Source organism: Martes martes, assembly GCF_963455335.1.
Source record: "Martes martes genome assembly, chromosome: 4".
NCBI lineage: Eukaryota > Metazoa > Chordata > Mammalia > Carnivora > Mustelidae > Martes > Martes martes.
Window position 1 is genome coordinate 97,502,860 of NC_137891.1, and position 24,648 is coordinate 97,527,507.

General features: G+C 41.8%; 2 protein-coding genes across 2 annotated transcripts; one reads left to right on the plus strand and one right to left on the minus strand.

The window, feature by feature from the left end:
- Positions 1–964: 964 nt before the first annotated feature.
- Positions 965–15,104, minus strand: ATP5PB (ATP synthase peripheral stalk-membrane subunit b). Its single transcript, XM_080801622.1, has 7 exons — positions 14,853–15,104; positions 14,537–14,573; positions 10,224–10,369; positions 7,957–8,120; positions 7,427–7,552; positions 2,059–2,238; positions 965–1,290 (listed from the first exon to the last, which is right to left on the minus strand). Exons 1-7 carry the CDS (start codon positions 14,890–14,892, stop codon positions 1,213–1,215), a joined length of 771 nt encoding a protein of 256 aa, XP_080657748.1. The 5' UTR covers positions 14,893–15,104; the 3' UTR covers positions 965–1,212.
- WDR77 (WD repeat domain 77) lies at positions 15,044–23,186 on the plus strand. Its single transcript, XM_080801610.1, has 10 exons — positions 15,044–15,368; positions 15,621–15,806; positions 16,910–17,051; positions 17,321–17,370; positions 19,702–19,772; positions 19,901–19,955; positions 20,434–20,505; positions 21,053–21,161; positions 21,693–21,761; positions 22,421–23,186. Exons 1-10 carry the CDS (start codon positions 15,254–15,256, stop codon positions 22,578–22,580), a joined length of 1,029 nt encoding a protein of 342 aa, XP_080657736.1. The 5' UTR covers positions 15,044–15,253; the 3' UTR covers positions 22,581–23,186.
- The last annotated feature ends 1,462 nt before the right edge of the window (positions 23,187–24,648 follow it).

Genomic DNA, 24,648 nt, shown 5'->3' on the forward strand with positions numbered 1-24,648 from the left:
TTAACAGCCTCAGAGAGCCATGCTTAACCAGCTCCCACAACAGTGCCAAGTCAAATTCCGTACAAACCTCTATCCTAATAGTTCCGCTTCTCCGACTGAACGCTGACTGATAGTTCTATACAAGGAAAACGAGGCTAGTGAGACTACCTGAAGTGGTACTTGCCATTATATTCTCAAAGCACCCATGTTAAAGTCTCTATTGTTCACATAGTCTTACTGCCTTTTCTAGATTTTTAACTTTCTGAGAGGGAATTTTATCTCTGTATCACTAGTGAAGGATGGTGCTTAGCACAAACTAGGTATTTATAAGTCCTTTGTTAAATAATTTGGAACACTTCTGCCGACCCTAGCAAAATCTCTTTAATAACAATAAAGATGTCAATCTGATTTCTGTAGCAGACAAATACATTAGCTATCAATAAATACTGACCCGACATTGGTGTTACATAAATTAAAATCCTAGGAAGCCAGAAAAATAGCAGTTACCCAAAAGGTACACATTTTCAAATATTTCCTATTATGTAAGTTGCCCTTTGTTTATAAGTACATCCCTATGTATTATATGTAAGTATATAAATATGGGAGAATTATAAGTATATAAGTATGGGAAAATTAAATGCAAACAAGCCTATGGAAGGGCAGAATTTTCTGACATATCTGCTGGACTCTTTAATTTTATGACATATCGGGTCTGTAATATATTCTACAGACATACTAAAATAATAAAGCCAATGTGATTTGATACACATTTCCTTTAGTTATTTTAATAATAAAGAGCTTTAAATTTCCTCTAACTTGTCAGTAGCCAGAAACAGCTTACCACTAAAACATCAGTTCAATGATGTGTTTAATTTTTAGCCATATGATGTTAAAATATTTCAGAGTATTATGCAACCTGAAAAACCTAGTTTCAACTATCACACAGTGCAAGATGGTAGAATTAATTACAGATTTAAACTATAGCTTGGTAATCGTTAGCCATCAACAAATTTTATTAAAAGCAAACTGCTCATTCAAAAGTGATCATGGAAGGATGAGAAACATCTCGTTGACCAACAGATTGTTTTAATTCTCTCACTATATGAAACAAACTTTCCATTTTTAGGGAAGGTCAAGTGTAACTTCAGTAGACAGCAATACAGAAAGATTCAATCACATGGACTAGTTTCTTCAGTCAATTGCTTCTAGCTGTCTCCACTGGGATAGATGCATTTACAGAACTGGCTGTGCTTGAGCCTTCTTTGCAAGCAGCTTTAGATCTGCAATGCACTTGGCAATTGTCTCCTTTTCCTATGATAAGGAAAGAGAACTCTAGTTAGATCTCTCCAAATAACAGAAGTAGGTATAAATACTGTAATTCTAAATGACAGCTCCTGTTATAAGATCTTTTCCCCATTTCTCAATTATGTTATTTTTAGGTAAGATGATTTACTGAAAAAAAAAATTCACTAAATGTTGGTAGACCCTGTTCTTCTAATCCTTGAAGTCTATACAGAAAATGATCAGAAATGCCTATATATTTCATGTATCTGGGAAAGAAGAAATCAAATCCTAATAAAAAAATATATATATAATCTTTAAAAAGGAAAACAAATTAAGGTAAGTAATAAAAAAAACATTTCTTTTCTGTTCAAGAGCAACAACGTAAGCAGCTGGGAAGAGGAAACAGAGTGGAGATCATGGAATTAGGGAATGGAAGGGACTCAGAAATAGTTTTATCCAGTCTGCTGTACAGAGCAATGAACTATGTTGGTTAGCGTTTCCCACGTGATGGAACTTGAGTACAAGTGTGCCACCATCAGTGTTCTCAATTATCTGCCACTGTCTCAGACAGTGAGAGACCCTCTGGAGTGGAGACCACATTGTGAGGAAGAGGAAAGCCACCAACGACGTAGCTTGCAGCATCTTCCACGTTACCACTACCCACAATGAACCAGGGCAACCCCATCATCTCTAGGCTAAAGACTCCTTGCCAGCTATTCCTATCCTAAGAGAGCAACAGCAGGGGCCCATTAAGAGAAACCAATACAACTCCAGAAGCTTCCGAACACCACGTACCTGCTGTGCAGAGATGCTCTGCACCACATGCTTCTCCACCCAGTTTATCATGTGCTCTTGTTCCTTTCGACGCATCATGTTCTGCACAGAGATGTGATAGTCCAGGCGATTCTTCACCTCCCTGTATACCCTGTGCAGCCGCTCCCGGTAAGTAAGCTCCAGTGCCATAGCAATGTTATTCTGAAGCAAAATTCAGAACCAATGAAAAACTTTGCATCACTGAAGGATCACTTCCACTCTGTGGATTCTGCGATTAGAATATACCTCACCACTTTCTTGTATTTTATGATAAATTATTTTTTTTAATACAAACAGGTAAGAGATGAATGTGGTAAATAAATTCTAATAGCAGATGGTAAAAATATACTTAAAAGTACATACAGTGAGTTTCCTCTCATCCACCCACAGGCCACTGTCTTCCTGAATTTCTTGTATTCTCTCCCAAAAATATTCAGTAAACAAAATACAGGTATAGGCAGGCATGCACACATACCCACGCACACACATCACTTTTACTAATTATGACATCTAGACCCACCACAATTTTAAGTTACCTGAATTCTACTACACTGGTGTCCCATAATCCAGAGTTCATTTAGCTGAACTCTATTAATACATTACATTGCTTCTAATTTTTTCTACCAGAAATAATGCTGCATCTGTTCTGTATGGCTCTGCACTTATATGTAAATACTTGCTATAAATGGGGTGGCTGGGTGGCTAAGTTGGTTAAGCGTCTGCCTTCAGCACAGGTTACGCTGGGATCCAGCCCCCTGCTGGGCTCCCTGCTCAGTGGGGAGTCTGCTTCTCCCTCTGCCCCTCCCCACCCCGCTCATGCTCTCTCTCTAATAAATAAAATCTTTAAAATAAATAAAAAACAAAGTTAACAACAACAAAAAAAACTGCTGTAATAATAACATGTACTCAATATAGTACCTACTATATTCTAAAAACTGTGTCAATTCAGCTAAGTCTTATAATCATACTATTGGATAGTTGCTATTATTATATCCATTTTACATCAAAGAAACTGAAGCAGAAGCTAAGGAACTCACTGAAAGTCACAGAGATGATAAATTGTGAAGTCAAGATCCAAATACAAGGAGCCAGGCTATAAAACTCATGCTCTTAAACTGTGATTAATATTGTCACATTCCACATAAAGCTGAACTACACTTCATTCTCCTACCAGTAACACAAATGCCTATTACTTCAAACCCTGACCAATGACACTTATCAAACCTTTTACTCTATTCTCGTAAGTAGAAAAAATAGGAATTATAATGTCATTATCTAAGGACATTTACATATTCAGAAACCACTTACATTTATTTACTTATGAATGGTCTGTGCCCTATGCCTAGTTTTCTACTGGGATGTTGGTCTCTCCTAAGGTAACTACCCTTTTGTGTCACATGGAACAAACATATTCTTCCCAGTTTGTCATTTAACTTAGTGTATGATCATTTTTACATGTAAAACTTTCCTGAGATCGATTTAACAACTTTTCCTTATAGTTTCTAGGTTTTTTTTAATTTTTATTTTTTTTCTCTTCCAAGTTATTTAAATTCCAGTTTGTTAACATACAGTGTAATTATTAGTTTCAGTGTAGAATACAGTGCAACACTTCCATACAACACCCAATGCTCATTGTAGCAAGTGCATTCCTTAATTCCCATCACCCATTTCATCCCGCCCCTACCCACCACCCCTCTGTGACCATCAGTTTGTTATCTACAGTTAAGAGTCTGTTTCTTGGTTTGCCTCTTTTTTTTCCCCCATGTTCATTTGTTTTGTTTCTTAAATTCCATGAGTGAAATCATATGGTATTTTTCTTTTTCTGATTTATTTCACTTAGCACAATACTCTCCAGCTCCATCCATATTGTTGCAAATGGCAAGGTTTCATTCCTTCTGAGGGCTCAGCAATACTCTATTGTGTGTGTGTGTGACACATCTTGATCCATCGACTTCTTAAAAACTGAGGTGTAATTTAAAATTTTTATAAACTGAGGTATAATTTCAGGTGTTTAGCATAGATCCAACATTTCATATACACTGTGAGACGACCACCACAGTAAGCCTAGTTAACATCTGTCACCATTAAGTTTCTGGATTTTTTTATCTTTATTAGAAAAGCTCTGTCAACTCCAAAGGTATTTTTTTGTGTTCTCTTTTTCTACCTTATGACTTCATTTCTTATAAAGATCTTTAATTCATTTGAAATTTATTTTAGTAGAAAGTGAAAGGTAGGAAACCAAAGCTGTGTCTACACAGGTGCCAATTCTATCCCCTCTACAACGGAACTGCCACATCTACACTGCGTTAGCGTTCTTAGCATTTAACTGGATCTCTAGATCTTCTCCTCTACTGTGCCACACTGACTTTCCATTCATGTACTGCACCATACTATTTACAACTCCTTATAATCTTATAATGGGTTTTCATATTTGGCAAGACCATTTATTACTTCTCTTTTTCAAAATATTCCTGGATAGTCTTTCTTTTTTTAACTAATAATCAATTTGTCCAAGTCCCAACATCCCCTCCCTTTCAGGCTATTAGTTATTTTCCTTCTAGGAATGTGTTAAATGTAAAGATTGAAGTAGGGAGAACTGATGTCTTTATAACACTGAGCCTTCCAATCTAAGAACAAGGCTCTTAGAACGTTATACCTCACAAGCATTGTTATGTTTTTTGAAGTAGAAACTCTACACATTTCTAGTGAAGTTTACTCAAGGCATCTTTTCCTATACAGTTTATCTTCTTCCAGTGTATTGCCTAACTGACTGCTATTTGTATATGGAAGGGTACAGATTTTGCTTATCAGATATTAACGGTGTACCTAGACACCTGACTGAATTTGGTTATTATTTTAATAATTATGTTGATACTCTCAAATTCAGCTACTATCTCCAGGAAAATATCGATTTAATAACAGTGACAGGGATGTTATCTTCTAGTCTGTAATGAGAATCTTCACAGGTTTGCCTGTTTTAATCTCAAGGAGGCCCTTAATACCTCTAAGTACATTTCTTTAGTCCATTCATCCTCCTGGTCTTTTTTCTCCTACATCTCTGCTATCTCCTCGACTACTTTCACTCTCAGCATATGACCTTCAACCTAGTTCACCAAGAAAGGGGAGCAGTAAAAGAGCTTCTACAAACTTCTTACACCATGTAAACCAGTCTGAATCCATACTTGTGTACTTTGCCTTCCTTCTGTAACTACAGCTGAGCTATTGATGCCAGCCCTGGCACCTGCACATTATACTCCAAGCCCTCTGGCCTACTGAAGGGCATTACTCCAGCAAATCTCTCTCCCTTTTTTCTGCATCAATTTTTCTCTCTCCTTTTATCAGACACTAACATGTAACTATACTTTCCATCCTTTACAAAAAGCTCTTGATTCCTATATCCTCCCCTCCTAGCAACTAATTCCTTTTCCTACCATTACAGTAAAACTCCTTGACAATTTTGACAGTTGTCTATACTGACTCCAATTTCTTCCCTTCCACATTTTCTTCAACCAACTCCCATTACTTCCTAAAACAGCCCTTACCAAGGTTACCAAGAACTTCCATGTTGTTAAATCCATGGCAAATTTGTAAGCCCTTTATTTCCTGACCATAACTAGGATGACTACTCATTGGAACTGTCCTTGTTTTCACTGGTTCTACCCCACCATGTCTTATAACTTTAAGTACAACCTGTCAGCTTATGACTCCCAAATCTCCAGCCTAGAATTCTGGACTTCTCCTCATAAATTCTAAACTCCTATATCCAATGGTCTACACCTAACAACTCTACTTCACTAACTTGTAGGCATTTCAAGCCAATGCTACAAGACCAAAGGCTATTTGCATCAAGGCAAGTGAGATCGTGTTACTCCTCTGCTTAAAGCTTCAATGACTTCCTTACTCAGAGGAAAGATCACAGTCCACAAAGAACGCTGTTAAGACTTGACCCAATCTAGCCCCTGACCACTCTTTAATTTCTTTTCTCCTCCTCACCCATTCTGCTTCAATTATACTGGTCTCCTTACTACTCCTTGACTATACCAAATTAATTTCCAGGTTTAGGGCCCTTACAATTTTTCCTCCCTCTGCTATAATACTGTTTCCCCACAAGTCCACAGAGCTTCCACCAATACTTCTTCAGAAATCTGTTCAAGTAACAAATTAGTGGTCTTTCTAGACTGCCCATTAAAAGTAACTCCCTTCTTCTAAAATCTCTTTTCCTTTCCTAGTTTGTTGTTCTACACAGCACTCATTATCACTGACATTCCTATCTGCTCAATTATCTTCTATCCTCTCAGCCCCTGGCTAGAAGGCAGACTCCATGAAAGCAGACTTTTCTTTTATTCCCAAACACCTGCCTTGATCAGAGTCTCTATACAGGAAAAGCTCAATCGAGTCATTAAATATTTCATAAGTAAGTAAAAAGGTAAAGACTACCATATGATTCTTATTAAAGAGATACATCTTGGAAAGTCAGATTTTGTGTGTATATATCATGTATGAGATAGGAAGCATTCTCTGGTTGAAACCTAAATATATATGGAGAGGTTTTAAAGTTTCCTGAGGTTTTCAAACATTTATGTGCTTAAGAATCTTTAGGGATCTGTTTTTAAAAATATCGATTCTTAGGTAGCTTCTAACAGTGGTTCTGAGCATACAAGTCTTGGCCTGGGTCCATAAACCTGCACCAAAGAGGACTGATACATGTGATACTAAAACCACACTAAGAAATACTGGCCTAGATCTTTACTATTTCAGATACTTTACCTTAGCATCTCACTTTTCATTTCATATGCACTTCTGTAACACAAAATTTCAATATAAGGGCATCTCACTATAAATATCAGGATAAAGCAGGGGCTCAAAGTAAATAACAATGTGATTGTTAAAACAAAAATACTTGAGCATATTCCTAAAAATGTTTCAGAAATGAAGTATTTTAGAATCTAATGATGCCTTGACCATGGTAAAAAGCTTTACAGTTACTGAATTTGCTTTGTGAACTGGAATGTAAGGTCTCAGACTTCCTCATAGCAAGCATACCTGAATATTTCACCTATGGCCCTAGACAGTATCATTTTTTAGTCAGCTATAATTTAATGGCTACTTTCCTTCTGTGTGGATCCAAAATATGTTCTTTTATAGCTTTCATTCTAATTTTAGAGTAACTATTTATCTACTTGGTAGATATTAAACACCTAAATAGCTGTAATTGCCAAGCCCCACCTGAATCTCATTTCTAAACAAACTATGCTCAAGATATTCAACCACTCCTCATAAAATTCTAATTTTTATCTTAAATGCACAAAAATGAGTAACTTTATTTTCCTTAGAAGGTTCTGAAACCTACCCTCTGGACATCAAAAAGGTAATGGCGCTTGTCAACCAGTGCCTGCTGTGACTTCTCCATATCAATCGCATCCTGGATCTGTTTGATGGAAGCCTGTTTTGCCTCTTCTAGTTGGGCAATTTTTTGCTGCAATTATTTTACAAAAAAGATCAGCAAAAGCATTAAGAGTAATAAAAACAGCTTCATTCCTATGCTTTCTCAAAGTTATATTCCTCGTTTGTGAAAACACTCATGAAGAAGCACATACACATACAGGCAGAAATGCACAAATCCTTAAAAATAATTGCTCATAATAGCTATGCATTATCTTGTCGAATGAACACAACTATGGAAAAACTGGACAAAGCTTTATAGATTCAAAAAAATGTATCTCAAATTAGTAACCAACATTAACACTCTATAATTTTAATCATTGTAATTAGATTCATTTCTATATGCTTGTCCCCTAACATTAACATCAGAAATATCACTTGATGGTACTGATGCTTTTAATACTGTCTAAAATGAGAAATCAGGTTTGCAGTGCTTACCTCATTGAGTTTATCAGCAAATTCTCCAATAGAGGCACCATATTTTTTAGCTACAAAGATAAGCAACCCTATTGTTGATATGGCAGAGAAGGTCTCTGCAGTAATCACATATATTTCTTTGGACAGAAAATACAGGATAAGTCCAGTTCCAAGCACATACGGTCCTGAAAGAAGGAAAAGTTATTTTATGATGGATATACTATATCTGAAAGGAAAGACAGAAAGTTCTACATTTGGGGGCGCCTGGGTGGCTCAGTGGGTTAAAGCCTCTGCCTTCAGCTCAGGTCATGATCCCAGGGTCCTGGGATCAAGCCCCAAGTCGGGCTCTCTGCTCAGTGGGGAGCCTGTTTCCCTTCTTCTCTCTCTGCCTACTTGTGATCTCTGTCAAATAAATAAAATCTTTAAAAGAAAAAAGAAAAAAAGGAAGTTCTACATTTGATTAGTTGAAGGTGTTATGTAATGATTCAGAGTAGCTGGATTTATAAATAACCCTGCACTGAGGAGCAGCATGGTAGGGTGGAAAAAAAAAAAGGATCTGGACTCCAGGAAATCTGGCTCTGCAACACAGAAGGAACTAAGCAAGTACCTCTGAGGTTTAGTTTCCTCATCGGTAAAATGCGAACCATACTTTCTTCACAGGATCGATGAAACTGAGAAATAAGGTATGCAGAGTGCCTGGCACAACAGCTCAAGTAATTTGTGCGGCAAAATATACTAATATGGGAACACTGGTCAGGATAAAATTTATCCATTCCTGCCTACCTGACACTGGAAATAAGCAAGCAAGAAAACAAACAAAAAAACCTTAACAGAAAGTAGTATATAGGGGCGCCTGGGTGGCTCAGAGGGTTAAGCCTCTGCCTTTGGCTCAGGTCGTGGTCCCAGGGTCCTGGGATCGAGCCCCGCATCGGACTCTCTGCTCAGTGGAGAGCCTGCTTCTCCCTCTCTCTCTCTGCCTGCTGCTCTGCCTACTTGTGATCTGTCAGATAAATAAATAAAAATCTTAAAAAAAAAAAGAAAGTAGTATATATGTAAAGGGATGAATTCAATTATCAGGATTCTCAATTCCTATAATGCCTAATTATAATGCTTCAAATATAACTATCTTCTTTAACCAGGCTGTGAGCTCTTAAAGGACACCATGATGTTGTGCCTCAGAAGATACTGGCAAAGACAAAACTGCTCCCTAAAGGGCAGCATTGTACAGTGTTTCTGAGCAACACAAGTACCAAAGGATGTTACGATGTTTTACAGGAATAAAAAGCATTAACAGTTTCAAACGTATTTTATCCAGTTTTCCATAAAAAGTTGCAACAGCTCTTTTTAAAATTTGCCTCCATTACATAAATTTGAACATAAATTAAAAATTTTAACTGTGAACTTGCAAAAAAAGCCTATCATAGGTAACATTTTTTTTTTTTTAATCTTCTATGGGGATCTGAGGACCCTAATGTTTCTTGCAATTTCAGTTACAGAAATGTTCTTTTCGGCCACTCCCTGGAGGGTTAAAAAAAAACAGAAAACCACCACCTTGGTTTCCAGTGTTTCCTAGTCACAGCAGTAGTTGGAGCAAGAAAGGCAATGGATGCCATAAAAGAATATTGAACTGGAGAACCTGGATTTAAGTCCAACCCAGTCACCAAAGAGAGACTAAATCTCAGCAAACTCTTTATTTTCTAGTTATTCTTGGTAATAAAAATCTCTTACAGGACTGCTGTGAGGATTAAATACTGTAAGTGAAGGCAGATTGCATTATAAAAAATGTAAGATTTCAGAATAGTGTATGCCTTCTTAAAAGGGAAAAAACTGATAAATATGGCTCAATGTGTTTTCTACTTATATATAGAATATAATAACCTCTACTGTCTTACCTAGCTTTATTTTAACCCACAGCTCTTTCCACTACCTGACAATCTATCATACAGTTACTCATTTCTTTATTGTCTATCCTATGACAGAACATGTGTTCTGTGATGGCAGCCACCTCAGCTCGCCACTGTATGCCCAGAAGAGTACCTGGCACAGAGCAGGCATTCAGTGGATGTGTGTACCAACAAATGTTATAAAATCAAGTTAAGATCCCAACTACTTTACTTCATAGACAAGTTAGGGCAACCAAGTCACAACTGTTCCACTGAATTACTTCCACAATTTACTGCTGACTTCATTTTTGTGTGTAAGTGGAAGAGGTAAGAGACCACTAAAATCCTAGGTAAACATAAGCTATACCACCTAAACATACTATCAAACACGGGGCAAATGCTTACCTGTTACACCAGTTTTGGGATAAAGGAACTGAAAGAATTCTTCGGGAATCAGGCCCAAACGAACTTTTCCTCCATGCTCAGGAAGAGGTGGTACAGGGGCAAGACTTGGCTGCCCTGTGTGGAAGATCCTTGTTGCCTGCAATACCCTACGGGTAGCAATTAGACAAAATTAAAGGCTATTCTGCAGGTCTAAGTCATCCGTCTAGCACTTTACATGTTTATTATTAGAATTACAATATATAAGAATGTAGACTTTGCAGACAGATTATCTGGGTTGAAATCCTACACCAGTCACTTGAGCAAGTAGATGAAGCTTCTGTAATCGCAGCTTTCTCTAGGTAAAATGCGAATAAAGAATATGATTTTATAGGGTTGCTGGGAGGATTTTAGGTAAAGTGCTTTGAATGGTGCTAAGCATACAATAAAGTTCTATGTAAGCAATTGGCTATTACGTATTCACTGAGTTGTGAGCACCCTGAAGGCCAGAACTTCGGCCTTTTTGAGTATAATCTGTGATGGGGTGCTAACTAACCACAGTGTGAAACAGGCCTTTCCAGTGTTGGGTAGCTCTACTTATGTTCTGAACTGCTGTGTACATACTTGACACCTCTATCCATTAGTTCTAATTTTATTTTTCTATGTAACATACACAATGCCCGTGATCTGGGTTAAACATCTGTTCTCTCACAATCCTGACTGTCCACAAGGGGCTGTCTGGTTTTGTTTACTACAATGAGGTATACAGAACATAATCACTCTAACTACAGCTTCACCAATTCATTCATTCTACAAATATGTATTGAGAACTTGCTAATTACTGAGCTTGAACTATTGTACTATTACTGTGGATTTGTAAACTATTCGCATAGTCCAACAGCCCAAGACTTAACTTTTAGTAGTTACAGCACAGTGAGTGATAGCTCATTAAAATTCTGATGAAATAAAATCCTCTAGTCTTTTTTATATATGCTGTCAAGCTCAGTCTCCTTCAAATTCTCAGTATGTTTTTGTCCCACACATCCCCACTCTACCTCTATCCCTTCAAACTGTAAGAATTTATATTATTTCATTCATTTTGGTTTGATTCTTTTAGTTTTTGAGGATTATTTTTGCCTCCTAATATATTAGCTAGCCCACCAAGTTTTGTTATTTAGGAATCATGTTCAAGATTCTTTCACTTAAATCAGGGTTTCTCAACCTCATCACTACAGACAATTTTTGTTGCTGTGGAAGGCTGTTGTGTACACTGTAGTGATCAGCAGCATCTCCATGGCCTTTATGCCACTAAATGCCAGTCAGCATCTCCCCCCCACCCCCACCCGCCCCAGTGGTGACAACCAAAAATGTCTTCAGACATTGCCAAATGTCCCCTGGAGGGCAATACTGTTCTGGAATGAGAACCACTGATTTATTTATTCAATTTTTTTTCTTTTCGTTTTTTAATGATTTTTATTTATTTGACAGAGAGACAGGGAGAGACGGAACATAAGAAGGGGGAGCAGGAGGGGGAGAATCAGGCCTCCCATTCAGCAGGGAGCCCAATGTGGGGCACAATCCCGTACCCCAGGATCATGACCTGAGCCGAAGGCAGATGCTCAAAGACTGAGCCACCCAAGCACCCTTATTTATTCAATTATTTTTATAAAGATTTTAATTTATTTGACAGAGAAAGAGAGAACACAAGCAGGGGGAGTGGCAGGTAGAGGGAGAGGGAGGAGCAGGCTTCCTGCTGAGAAGAGAGCCTGATGTAGGGCTGGATCCTACGACCCCAGGATCATGACCAGAGACAAATGCAGACACTTAACCCACTGAACCACCCAGGCACCTCTTTTTTATTTTTTAAGTAAGTTCCATGCCCAATGTGGAGCCCAACATGGGGCTTGAACTCAAGACCCTGAGTTGAGACAGGAGCTGAGATCAAGAATCGCATGCTCAACCAACTGAGCTACCCAGGTGCTCCAAGGACCACTGATTTAACTCACAGAACTAGAGAACTTGCTTTAGGCCAACTCAAATCCTCTCCCGAACTGGCTGTCATAGTTCAAGCCCTGATTATTTCTGGCCTAAACTACTTAATCCAAAACCTGGTATTCCCGCTTCTCAACAAATACCCCTTTAAACCCAGCCCCTCTACACTAATGCCAATGTTCTTAAAATGCAAAGTTGACTTTAAAGCTCTTCAACAGGCTATCCTGCTTACAGGAAACAAACTCCTTAACATAGTATACATGACACGTATTTTAAATCCTCCTTTTTCTTCATTTTCCTATCCTCTAGCCATATGGAACTACTTACAGCTCTCGAGAATAACAAACAAAAACCCCCAAAAACATGCCTCATGCTGCTCCTTCTGCCTGAAATGACTTTCACTAAATGGCTGCTAAGCCCAACCAGCCTTCAAAGCATCTCAAGCATATTTTTTTAAAAGATTTTATTTATTTATTTATTTGACAGAGATCACAAGTAGGCAGAGAGGCAGGCAGAGAGAGAGAGAGAGAGAGAGGAGGAAGCAGGCTTCCTGCTAAGCAGAGAGCCCAATGCGGGGCTCGATCCCAGGACTCTGGGATCATGACCTGAGCTGAAGGCAGAGGCTTTAACCCACTGAGCCACCCAGGCGCCCCAAGCATATCCTTTTAAATATAGGTCTCCCCAGTCTTACATTCATTCACCCTTATGGCAGGTGCTGAGAGCATAGCAACGAGCAGACAAGTCCCAGCCTTCACATTCTAGTGGAGTTGTGGAAAGTGTTAGTGCGCATGTCTATACACAACTTCAGGTAGCTGAAAGTCTACGAAGAAAAATGGGGTAAGGTAGGTGCTAAGGAGCAATGAATGGTAAAAGTCTTTTTTGATGTGAGGTCAGATGACATCTAAGTCAATGACCTGGGGGAAAAAGAGGAGAGCAAGTACAAAGATTCTGAGCAACAATAAGCTTTTCACAGCAACAGCTTTGGCTAGAGAGTGAAGCCAAAAAGAGAATATAAGGAGATAAATTAAGAGATAGGAGGAGATCAATTCATGTTGGGCCTTCTGGGTTATGTTAACTTTGGATTTTATTTCAGTGAGACAAGGAGCTCTGGAGGGTTTTGTTGGTGTTGGGAGCTCATGTAATCCCTACAGCTACTAGGAGAATGGGCTATAATGCGACAAGAACAGAGATGCAAGGAGACTAGTTAAGAGGCTGCTGAAACAGACCAGGAGAAAGTTGACAGTGGTTCATACTTCAGTAGCACTGGTAGTGGAAGAGTGGTAACAAGTCCATATATAATTTGGAGGAAGGGCCTTGCTGATGTATTAGATATGGAATGTGAAACAAGAGAAATCGAGTATGTTCCTCTTATCTTATATATGTAATTATTTTGTTTATGACTTCTATTAAAATTGTTTACCTATATGTATGGAATCTTTTTTCTCTGTAAGGTGGGAGCGACTGTAGTCTCACTTTACTGCACACACAAAAATTAATTATAAATGAATTAAAAGCCATTTTTTTCAAGGCAAAAATAGTTGTCAAATTTTCACAAGATTTAGGTTTAAGTATGGAAGCAAAAAGACAAAGTCCAAAGAAAACTAACATGATTTATGAAACATTAATAACAGATGTCAACACTGAGCACATACTATATATCCAGTGCTGCTTTTAGAGTTTTGCAGGAATTAAGTCTCTTGGTTCTCCTAACCATAATGTACTATTATCTCCATTTTGCCGAGGAGGAAACAGCCTGTATGTGGAGGAACCAGGTGTAACTCTAGCTTTACAGTCTTTGCTCTAAACCACTACTATCTATAGCTGCCTCCTCTCGGAGACTGAGCTCCAGGGAACGCAGGTTAGCCTTACTCATTTTTCTATCTTTTGTTATGTAAGTGGCAAGGTAAGATTGACTGAATCAATGAATTTCTCTGACTCTTACGATCTAGCAGTAAAAGTCGGAATCTGGGAGAGAGACTAAAAACAACATGCTTCAATATTTTATTTAATAAAACTTGCTTCTGGGTATGCAATCTAGAAATTCCGATTCCCGCGGCTCTGTAGCCTTGGCAGCTAAGTCCAGACGAAGGTCACAAGGGAAAGGGGCGGGGCTTAGAAGACACCAAAACCAACTTCCAGTTTAGTTAGAACACATCACATAACCCTCTTAGTCTTTGCCAGAAGATGACCAGACAACGTTCCGGGCAGTTTCAATGAAGCTTTAAGCCTTTCAAAATTACCTAAAGAAGGGTAATTTCGGGCCTAAAGCTAAGACGGGGTTACACAGAAGTGAAATGAAGTGACAAAACAAGGACGAAGGGCGGTATTACACCCCTCTTACTTACCCTGGACCGAGAAGGGCTGCGTTCTTCAGACAGGGGGCTGCACATAAACAACGCTCAGGTCAGCAAGGTCAAGGTGAAATCCGGACTGTCCCTTCCGAGTCCCCGCGGAGCCCGCCCACTAAGGCCATGCACCTCTCTCTCCAGTACCCCGAGACCCCCACGCGCGCCCCTTGCGAGCGGCGTAATTAATTCCCCACTCAGGCCCAAGTCTTGCCGCGCCTTTCTACACCCCCTTTCCTCCCACTTCCTCCAGTTACCCTAGACACACTCCTTTGCAGTCACTCTGATGGCCCCGACCAGGGTCCAGATTTCTCACCCGCTGCAGCGGCCGCAGAAAAAACCACCCGGGACAGCATGGTCAAAAGGGTCCGCACAGTACGCTCTGCGTCCCAGTGACCCGGACGAGACACTCTGTCAGGGGTGGGAGCAAGATGGTCGCTCACAAGTCTCGCGAGAAGAGAGCATTGTGCCCTCTGTCCACTGACTTAGCCGCGTACTGTTTTTCTCGCGATAAGACGCGCGGAAGGCGGAGAACTTTTTGCCAGAGGGCCGCTGCCGACCGCGGAATGGAACCGTAGAAGCAATTCTCGCGAGATGTAGAGTGGCTGGAGCCTGTGGAGAGGGGCGGAGGCCCAGAGAGGCACCACGTGGGGCTGCGGGTACCGTATCTCGGGCGGGCGTCCAGTTTGGGTCTAGGTTGGAGCTGGAACCGTGGAGATGCGGAAGGAAACCCCGCCCCCCCTAGTGCCCCCGGCAGTCCGCGAGTGGAACCTTCCCCCTAATGCGCCCGCTTGTATGGAACGGCAGTTGGAGGCTGCGCGGTATCGGTCCGGTGAGCCGAGATCCCGGGCCTGGGGGCTCCCTCACCCTGGCTCGGGTTGCCCTTTCCCGGGACTGGCCTTTCCAGCCCGCCCCCGCCCCGCATGCCTTCCCGACCCCTGCCTCGCGTCTCTTAATTCAGTCCCCACCCTTGCCCCGGGTTCCTGAGCTCAGATCCAGACTCGGCCCGCGTGCCGGTCTGTGCGGTCACCATGGAGACGAGCCCTTTCACTCCTCCCGCGCTGACAGCTTGTACTTCCTTTAGATGGGGCGCTCCTGCTCGGGGCCTCCAGCCTGAGTGGCCGCTGCTGGGCTGGCTCCCTCTGGCTGTTCAAGGACCCTTGTGCCGCCCCCAACGAAGGCTTCTGCTCCGCTGGAGTCCAGACGGAGGCCGGAGTGGCTGACCTCACTTGGGTTGGGGACAGAGGTATCTTAGTGGCTTCCGATTCAGGTGAGTCACTTTCTCCACAACCCCACAGGTGGGATGGACGATGGGGTACAGATCGAACCGGGTTCAATCTTTAATTTCCCATACTCAGTGCTTGGGGGGAGCTTGAGGGTGTTGGCCCGAAGGAGAGCTCTTGTGTAGCGGCAAAATAACGTTTCCGAGATTCCAAATTGCCTCATGAGAATTTCTAACAAAATTAGAAAGTGAAAGACTATACTTTCAGGGATCATTTCTATAGTTTGTTACTAGAGAAGTTTCTCTGAATTTGTAGAGTACCCAAAATTAGGAAGTGAATTGGAACCATTTTTCTTCCCTATAACCTTCCCAGTATCACCCCCTCAACCCAGACCAAGGATGATCTTGATCTTAAAGATGATGCTTAGGTCAATCTGTGCTGTCTCTTTCCATTTCCTTCCATTTTCTTCTGTTTAAATGTCTTCGTTCCGCTTTGTTTGTTCTGAAAGTCAGGTTCAGCAATGGAGTCTTTGGAGTTTAAAAAAAAAATCAGTAATTTGGATATCGGCAGGCATTGCATGGAAGGATAAGTGGAACATTAAAGACTGAACCTTTCTGACGGTTGAGCTTGAGCACTACCTACTTAAGACAACTTTTGGAGGGTTCTCTGTACTTAAGCTGTCACTGTGCAAGACATTCAGTTATTCACAACATTTCTAAAGAAGCTCCAGGGCATTTATTCAAATTGTTCAACAAATACTAATGTCCAAGCAATTGGAAAGATTTAACTACACCAGACTGTATGCTACACAGATTGTTGAGACTTTATCCTTGTCTCTTGGGACTTATTTTCCAGTGTTTTCTCAAAGAAGCCAGATAATGGATTTTGCCAGCCATTCCATCTTTCCCTGTCTTCCTAGAAGCTTTCACTGCTTAATTGTCTGGACTGTTATTAAGAAAACAGTAATGCCAGCGTAAAGCCAGATGGCTTGGAAATAAGCTAAATCCTCTAGTAATAATGGGTTTTGCTTTTATAGTAATAGGTTACTTTGTTAGTTTAGTGACAGTGGACTCACTTGAATCGTAGAGTGACTTACTGTATTAGTGTAATCCACACTCATTTTCCTCAACTTTCTCCCCACTCCCAACAGGTGCTGTTGAATTGTGGGAGCTGGATGAGAACGAGACACTCATTGTCAGCAAGTTCTGCAAGTATGAGCATGATGACATTGTGTCTACAGTCAGTGTCCTGAGCTCTGGCACACAAGCTGTCAGCGGTAGCAAAGATTTCTGGTGGGTGCTTATGCTCATTGCTTTGCATCTTAGACCTCTTTTGGGTGTCTTTACTCTCCTGTTAGCCTCACTGTAAGAACACGGTTATTAATTATGACATATCTACAACATTTCTAGAGATACAACAATCCATTGTGAATAGGGCTTAGCAGAAGCCCAGTAGACAATGACATAGGTCATGTCAGTTAAAGAAAGTTCTTGTTTGAACACGTGTTTTTATGTAGATACTCCAGGTCAAAATTAAGAATCTCTTTCCTTTTGCTTCTTAGCATCAAGGTTTGGGACCTTGCCCAGCAGATGGTACTGAGCTCATACCGGGGTAAGTGCACATTCTTTTTAGTTCTGGCCTTAGCTGTTTTGTTTTTATTCTCCCCTTGGGCTCTTTGAACTTTAGATATCAGGGAAAACAGTTCCTTGCCCTTCTGCCTGATAGTTTCCTTCCAAAACTATAGTCAGGCCCTAATATCTATCCATTACCTTTTCAATTTCCCTATTTCTGGTAATGGCTTCACCATCTTCTTGGCCACATGAGACTCCAGCTCTCAGTCCTTTTTTGCCTTTGCTGCTTCCTCATGATCAGTGGGTCCCTGAGTTCTTTGGAGTCTTTTTCCACTTGGTCAGTGATTTCCCTTTCCACTTCTGATGCTCCCTTTTGCTTTCAGGTTTTATTTAGCACAGATGGTGGCAGTTACCTCCTCTCTCCATCTGCAGTCCCTCATCTTTTGTGGTTCATGTTGCTTGTGGGTTAATATCCCATTTTCTTGTCATGGCATTCAAGCCCTTCTGTCACAACCCCTTCAGACATACTGCTCTAATTGAACCGGATCACAGGAGGTCCTTGACATTCTCCAAGAATAAACCCTGAGACTTGTGAATCTTGAACTTTTGAATATTCACCTCCATAAAATTTCTCTTTTTCTGGCGAGAGCTATCACTTTCTATTAATGTTACTTTTTTTTTCCTTTTACTCAATTTCATTAATAGTGGTAGCCGCTGACTTTATTCGGGGAGCCATTCTTCATAAAGATAATACCTGGAGCATTAATGTGTGTGTGTGGCCAAGAGATGTAGATGTTGGATGAACACCTGGTTCCCTCAATGCCTAAGCGCCATTCCCTGCCAATTCTAACTGCAAAGTGTATGGTTCACATATGTGCCAAAGCAAAAATCACAAACTCCTTCAGGGTCTGAGACTCCTGAATGGTCAAACAATGTTAAATTGCCGACCTAGCATCTAATACACATGCCTTTTGTTTCTTAGGCCTATGAGGGATTTTTTTTCCTGCTCTGCCCTAACTCTTTCAGCACTTCCTCCATTCATCTTTTTTCATTAATTCTTTGTAGTTCTGTCTTATTGCCCCCCACTGAATTGCAGATCCCTTGAGGGCAGAGGAACCACTTATTCTATCTTTTGTATTCCCCCCCACCATGGTGCTTATTTCTGAGCTTTGCTTTCAAGTGAGCAATCAATTCCTTTTCATTGTGTGGCTTTCCGTGGATGCTAGGGCTAGGAAAGAACTGTGAGAGGTGGTTTGATTACGTCTCCTGTCGGGCAGAGCCATATTCAGACTATCTCAGGTAGTCTAGCTAAATAGTATGTGGTTTCCACAGCCTGTAATAACAAATAACAGTGATCTTCAAAGTTTTTTACCATGTAGGCCTCCTGAAAAATTCTCAAAAAACTACCCTTTCACCTATTTTTTAATTGGCATCCAATTTAAGTTTAAGTAGTTGCAAGGGAGGTACTTTCTGGCCATATCATTATTGTGCACTGGATTAGCAGATTAAGCCCCTTCAATCTCTGCAAAATGTCTACCAAGTAACCTAACTGGCTAAAAACCAACCTGCATTGTTAGGCCAGCTGGCCGAGTTAGACCTAACTTTCTATTAGAAAAAGTCTCACTTCATTTTTAAGTTCGGTTCAGCCTGTCAGATATGTCCTTATGACAACCATCTGCCATGGTTTTCAAAATTTTCATTGTTAGACAGAAACAGAGATAAGTCCCAGAATCACTCTAGCGTTTGTGGTAGGATGAAGCAAGGCCAGCCCCTGCACTGAATTTTACCCGGATGCTCTTTTTTTTGCTCTTTGGCAAAAAAAGAAAAGAAAAAAAGAAAAGCCTCTTTGGTTTAATACCTTAGGTTTTTGACACCTGGGCATTGTACCAGGGCGCGATGTGGGGTGGGTGAGAGGTGTGCGTCCCTTCTACAACTGAGAGAAGGGGGGTGTGAAAGTGGAAGCAGGAAAGGGGCACTGGCAGACCCTGGCAGCTTCTCAGTCAATTTCAGCAAATGTTTCAGTGTGCAGACCTCCTTTGAAAGTGTCTGTATGTTATCTGGAGGTGTGTGGTTACTATTGTATGAGAATTGCTATTCTGGAATGTAAATTCCTTCACTCTTCTTGCTTAGCCCCTAATTTTTCTTTCCTTTTCTTTACTAATTCATTTTCTTCCCCAAGCCTTTGTAAGTTTTAGAACTCCATCAACATCATCTTTTAGGTTTTGTCTAATTCAAAATCTCTCACAAAAATTTGTTTAAATTGCATCATGAGATAAGGCCCTTTTCTTACACCTCCCTGGGTCGTATCTGGGCTGTGCGGTAGTAATGCCTCCAGCTTCTGCTCTGTCATACCTCCCTTTCTCCTTCACAGCTCACTCCGGGCAGGTCACCTGTGTCGCGGCCTCCCCCCACAAGGATTCCATGTTCCTTTCATGCAGTGAGGTGAGATACAGCCTTTCCTTCCCTCCCTACTTCCTGACCACACTTGAACCCTCTGGCCACAAGTCTAGTGTGGAGACTTGGCCAGCAGCTGCTTTTTGGGTTATGAAGCTCTTTTTCTGTTCTTCTAGGACAACAGAATTTTACTCTGGGATACCCGCTGTCCTAAGCCAGCATCACAGATGGGTGAGTCTGAGAGCCAGTGGTGGGAGGGTGGTCCTAGGAACCCACCTGGAAGAGGCTTCCTTGGCCAGAGACAGAAGCAGAGTCACCAGATGCTCAGTCAGTGTGACATATGGGACATAATCACTTCTTTCCCCACTGAGGCTCTGTTGATTGCATTTTGTGCAGTGGGTACCAAGAGGAAGGCTTGGTTTGTGGGTGACTGATTGACTTTACATTTCTGGGATGGGTGCGTAAAGGGGCCAGAATTGTTGCTGTCACGCTTTATGCCTGAAACCTGCATGTGACTTGTGTCAAGAAAGGGCAGGGGGCCAAAGGATAAATGAGGGTGTGAGGGTCAAGGGCAGGGACACAACTGCCTTAGCAGGGTTTGGGAAGGTGAATAAAGGTGTTTCTGGGATTTGGAGTGACTTTGTAGGAGAAGCTCCTTCACAGAGCTGGGCTCTGAGTCTCATTTCAGATCCCTCTTCTCTCATTGCAGGCTGTACTGCCTCTGGCTACCTTCCTACCTCCCTGGCTTGGCATCCACAGCAGAGTGAAGTCTTTGTCTTTGGTAAGGCAGCCTGTCCCATAGCATTTGACTCTGGGAAGGGGGAGGATGAGAGCACGCTGACCCCATAATGCATGACGCCCTAGCTGCTCGGTCTCAGCAACATGCTTGGGCATTATGTGAATTATACCAGTGGGAAGGGTGGGATGATCCAAGAGTGGGTTTAGTTTGACTTGGGAAAACATGATGACTTTTTAGATTTGACTCCTGATTGTGTCCTCCAGCTCCTGTATTCTGGGCATGGCCAGAAGTCAGTGGACCACAAAACAAGTGGATTGCCAAATAGGGCATTCTGTTGGAGAGTAGGAATAACTCCTGTACTCTCATAGCTGCCACGCTGTACATGTGATGACATAGTTAGTTAAAATAATAACCACCTTGTTCATTTTCACAATCACCAGTGACTAATTACCCTATTTGACAAAAGAAGAAACTGATGCTCAGAGTGGTTAGCTCGTGTAAGGTTGAGGACCTGGCATTCAGATCCAGGTCTGGCTGACTCCAGGGCCTATGTTCTTATCCACTGTGATGGGCTTCCTCTTTTCTCTAGGTGATGAGAGTGGGACCGTCTCCCTTGTGGACTCCAAGAGTGCAAGGTGTGCCCTCAGCTCAGCTGTGCACTCCCAGTGTGTCACTGGGCTGGTATTCTCCCCACACAGGTACTGTCCTTTGTCCCCAGGAGCCTGATGGGTATGAATGGAACAGTGCTGGGGCATGCTTATGTTTGCAGAGCATCAGCTGATTAGGTCATTCCTTAAAGCAGATGGTGCTCTGGCTGAGGTTTCAGAAGCTGATGATCTCTGAAGACCATAGTCCTTTTTTGGGTAGTTTGGTTTCTGCCTGCACAGGGCTAAAATAAGATCCTCTTCCTGCTCAACACCCAAAATGATTAATATTGTGTGCTTCTGAGACTGTGTGGTTGGGAAAGTTTCTGGGTTCTTGCTGAAACTGCAGGGAGGACCAGATGGGGTAGTTGGCCGCCAGGATGATTATCCACCCTGGCTTATTCCATTTCCCTCCTCTTTCCCTGGAACTTGTAATGTGGACTCAAGTGGTAGCCAGACCTTAACCCAGGGTGGGGATCGGGCCACCTCCTCTGGGTCACTTTTAGGTGGGAGGTGGGGGCTGGACCAGGCAGGATTCATCTTGGGACCATGGCTTTACCAGTCATAACCCTCCCCTTGTTCTAGCACCCCCTTCCTGGCCTCTGTCAGTGAAGACTGCTCACTCGCCGTGCTGGACTCCGGCCTCTCTGAGGTGTAAGTGTGAAGTGGGATCCTGTGGTCAGGAATCGGGGAGAAGAGCTGTGGGTGGCTGGGTCCTTTCTGTCTTCATCAGAGTGCACGGTCTCATTCAAAGGGACCGGGTGGTGGGAGTCCGGGGACACTGACTGTCTTCCTGTTCCTGGGGCTGACTCACAGCCAGCTCTGTCCCTGGTAAGGAGGGGTGTGGTGGTAGGTGGGATTTCCAAGTCTGGTGATCTAGCCATCTCCAGAAAGGGACCCATCACTTCTTGGCCTTTTGGCTAAGATCAGGTGCAGAAAAGGACTACCCTTTTCACATAAAGAACACATACATGATATGCGACGTGCTGTGGGGTGAAAGGCAGCAAACCCAGTACCGGAATTAATACTTCCTTCTCACCAAGAGAGCCATGATTTGCTCTCTGATCCTGGCCCGTATTTCTCCCCTTGCTTTAGCCACCATTTCTTTATGGAATGAGGGCACTGGATTGAATGATTGATGAAGTTCTCTGTGGATAACTACATTGCTGTCGTGGTGACAAGGCCACGCATATGGTGAAGTTTGTGTCACACATCCAGGAAGGTGCCCTGGTTGTGTTGGATTCTCTCTTCTCCAAGTCTGCTTTTTCCTCTTGTCTCTCCTCATGCCCAGACTTTCCTTTTTTCTCTTCTAGGTTTAGAAGCCGAGCCCACAGAGACTTTGTGAGAGATGCTACTTGGTCCCCACTCAATCACTCCCTCCTTACCACAGTGGGCTGGGACCATCAGGTCCTCCACCACATCCTGCCTACAGAGCCTCTCCCAGCCCTTGGACCTAAAAGTGTTGCCGAATAGAGTGGATTTAAGACAAAAAGCAAATCCCCCCTGAGTATCCACTCCATCTGCCCCTGCCCTTTCTGTCTGTGATACCACACAGGAGCCTTATACAGTATGTTGGTACAGCAGATCTGGGCAATTAATAGGCTTTGTCTCTCACCCTGAGGGAAGCTGGATGCTGGGATCTTGTAGTCATAGGGAAGAAAAACTTTCTTAAAATTGGGTATGTATGTGTGTCTGAGTGTGTGTGTAGATACATAGTTTTTGGTGGTGGGAGGGAATTAAAAAAAAAAAACCCATCTTACATCTTTCCCAAGCCCTCCCCCCACCAAAAAAAAAAAAAAAAAAGTTCACAAAAGGGTTTTATGCTTCCTATGTAGCTGTGCATGAAGAATTGGCCATGACTGGATGAGGTGTGGGATGTGAACATCCCTGGATTCTTGGAAGCAGCTTATATACTACTCATGGAGATAGGAGCAACTTTATTTTTTATAGAACTTAATCTGCCTTTCTTAACGGCAATGCTTCCATTAAAAAAATCCCATCCAGCTCACCTCAAGGAAAAGCCAGGACACTCATTGTGGTTTTGCACATCTCTTTGCCATTAAACTGAGTCAAAAGTCATTTTCTGGCTGAATAAAATTTTGGCTGGTGCCTGTATAACGTTCCCCCCCCCCCAATCCCATGGAATTATATATGTGAAAGATGAGTGTTTTCCTGTCATAGATCCCGTGGAAAAAGGTTGGGGGATGGTGGAGAGCATAAAGGCATTTCAGTTAAGTTAAAAACTGACATAGACTTGCAGAGAAAGGTCTTCCATGTTTCTCACTGGAAAACAGCTTGGGGCCTGACCTCTCCTGGCTTCTAGACCCTTTTCTCTGGATATAGGAAGTCTGAATGCTGTTTCTAGGGACTCTGAAGATTTTAAAGTGCAGCATCAGAGAATCAGAAATACTAGTTGGTGAAATAAAAAGCTGAGGCTTTGTTGGCCTATCTTTTGAAGCGTGTATTATGTGTAGTTAGACATACCTCACTTGTGGGAGTCATCCAGGCATCAGTCAGAGCCCAGTATTTGTGTGTGTGCTTCCCTAGCCCCTTAGAGTAGCTACTTGGGACTTAAATATTGGGTTGCTTGGGTTGGTGGACTAGTTAACTGCCAGAAATCATGGCCAATTACTGATTATGAAACTAAATAACAATCCATTATGTGCTTTGGTGCTTTGTGAGTTTAGCTAAGCTAAAATCACCTGAAACTGGGCCAGTTTGAAGGGGAATATGGACAAAATATTTGTAAGTAAAACTTCCATGCTTCACCCTTGCCAAAAGTGAGGTCTGTCATCACAATAACCCTCAGTAAAAATACTGGAATTTGTAGTCATGTGATTACTGGGTTTGGGGTAAGATGGGAAGAAAGCCTTCACTGCTCCTGACCATAACTTCTTGGAAGGTAATAGGGTAGGTGGGTGGGTGGAAACACTTAAGTTCTTCCCAGAGATAAACTTCACAAAAAGTTGTGATGGCTTAGATAAAGGAGGGGTGAGGTGGTAGGAACTAAATTTGCCTAGCCCTTTTCCTCCTGAACTCAGGAATGGTGGAAAGGAAAGCAGTGGAGATGAGAACCCAAGGAAATGTCTGTTTCAAGGTGGTTAAAATGATAGCAAAGAAGGAAACCCTAGTTTTTGAAAAACCACATTATCTTACTGTAAAAGAAAGTTGGTTTGGATTCATGTCTGTGTGGATGAGAGTAATCACATCTATTAATGATTGCCACCAAGACATTTGCAAATCTGATCAAAATCACTAGCCCAGGTAGGAATGACTGTCCCAGTTTGGGTTGAATATCTGTGTTACAGTGAGCAAAAAAGGTGGTTTAAAATAGAAAGTGACTCCCCAATGAGAAATGCGATAGCCCATATGGTTCAGTAAGCCCTGGACGAGGGGAGAGTTTCAGTAGTGTGAGCATGGACTCGACCAGTGATGGTTGGGAATGGGCTCATTTTACTTGGCTTAAACCTGCAGGCATTTATATTGCATTTAATTTCATTGGTTCAGAGGTCTAATGCTGAAGTCAATCCATTTCCCCATC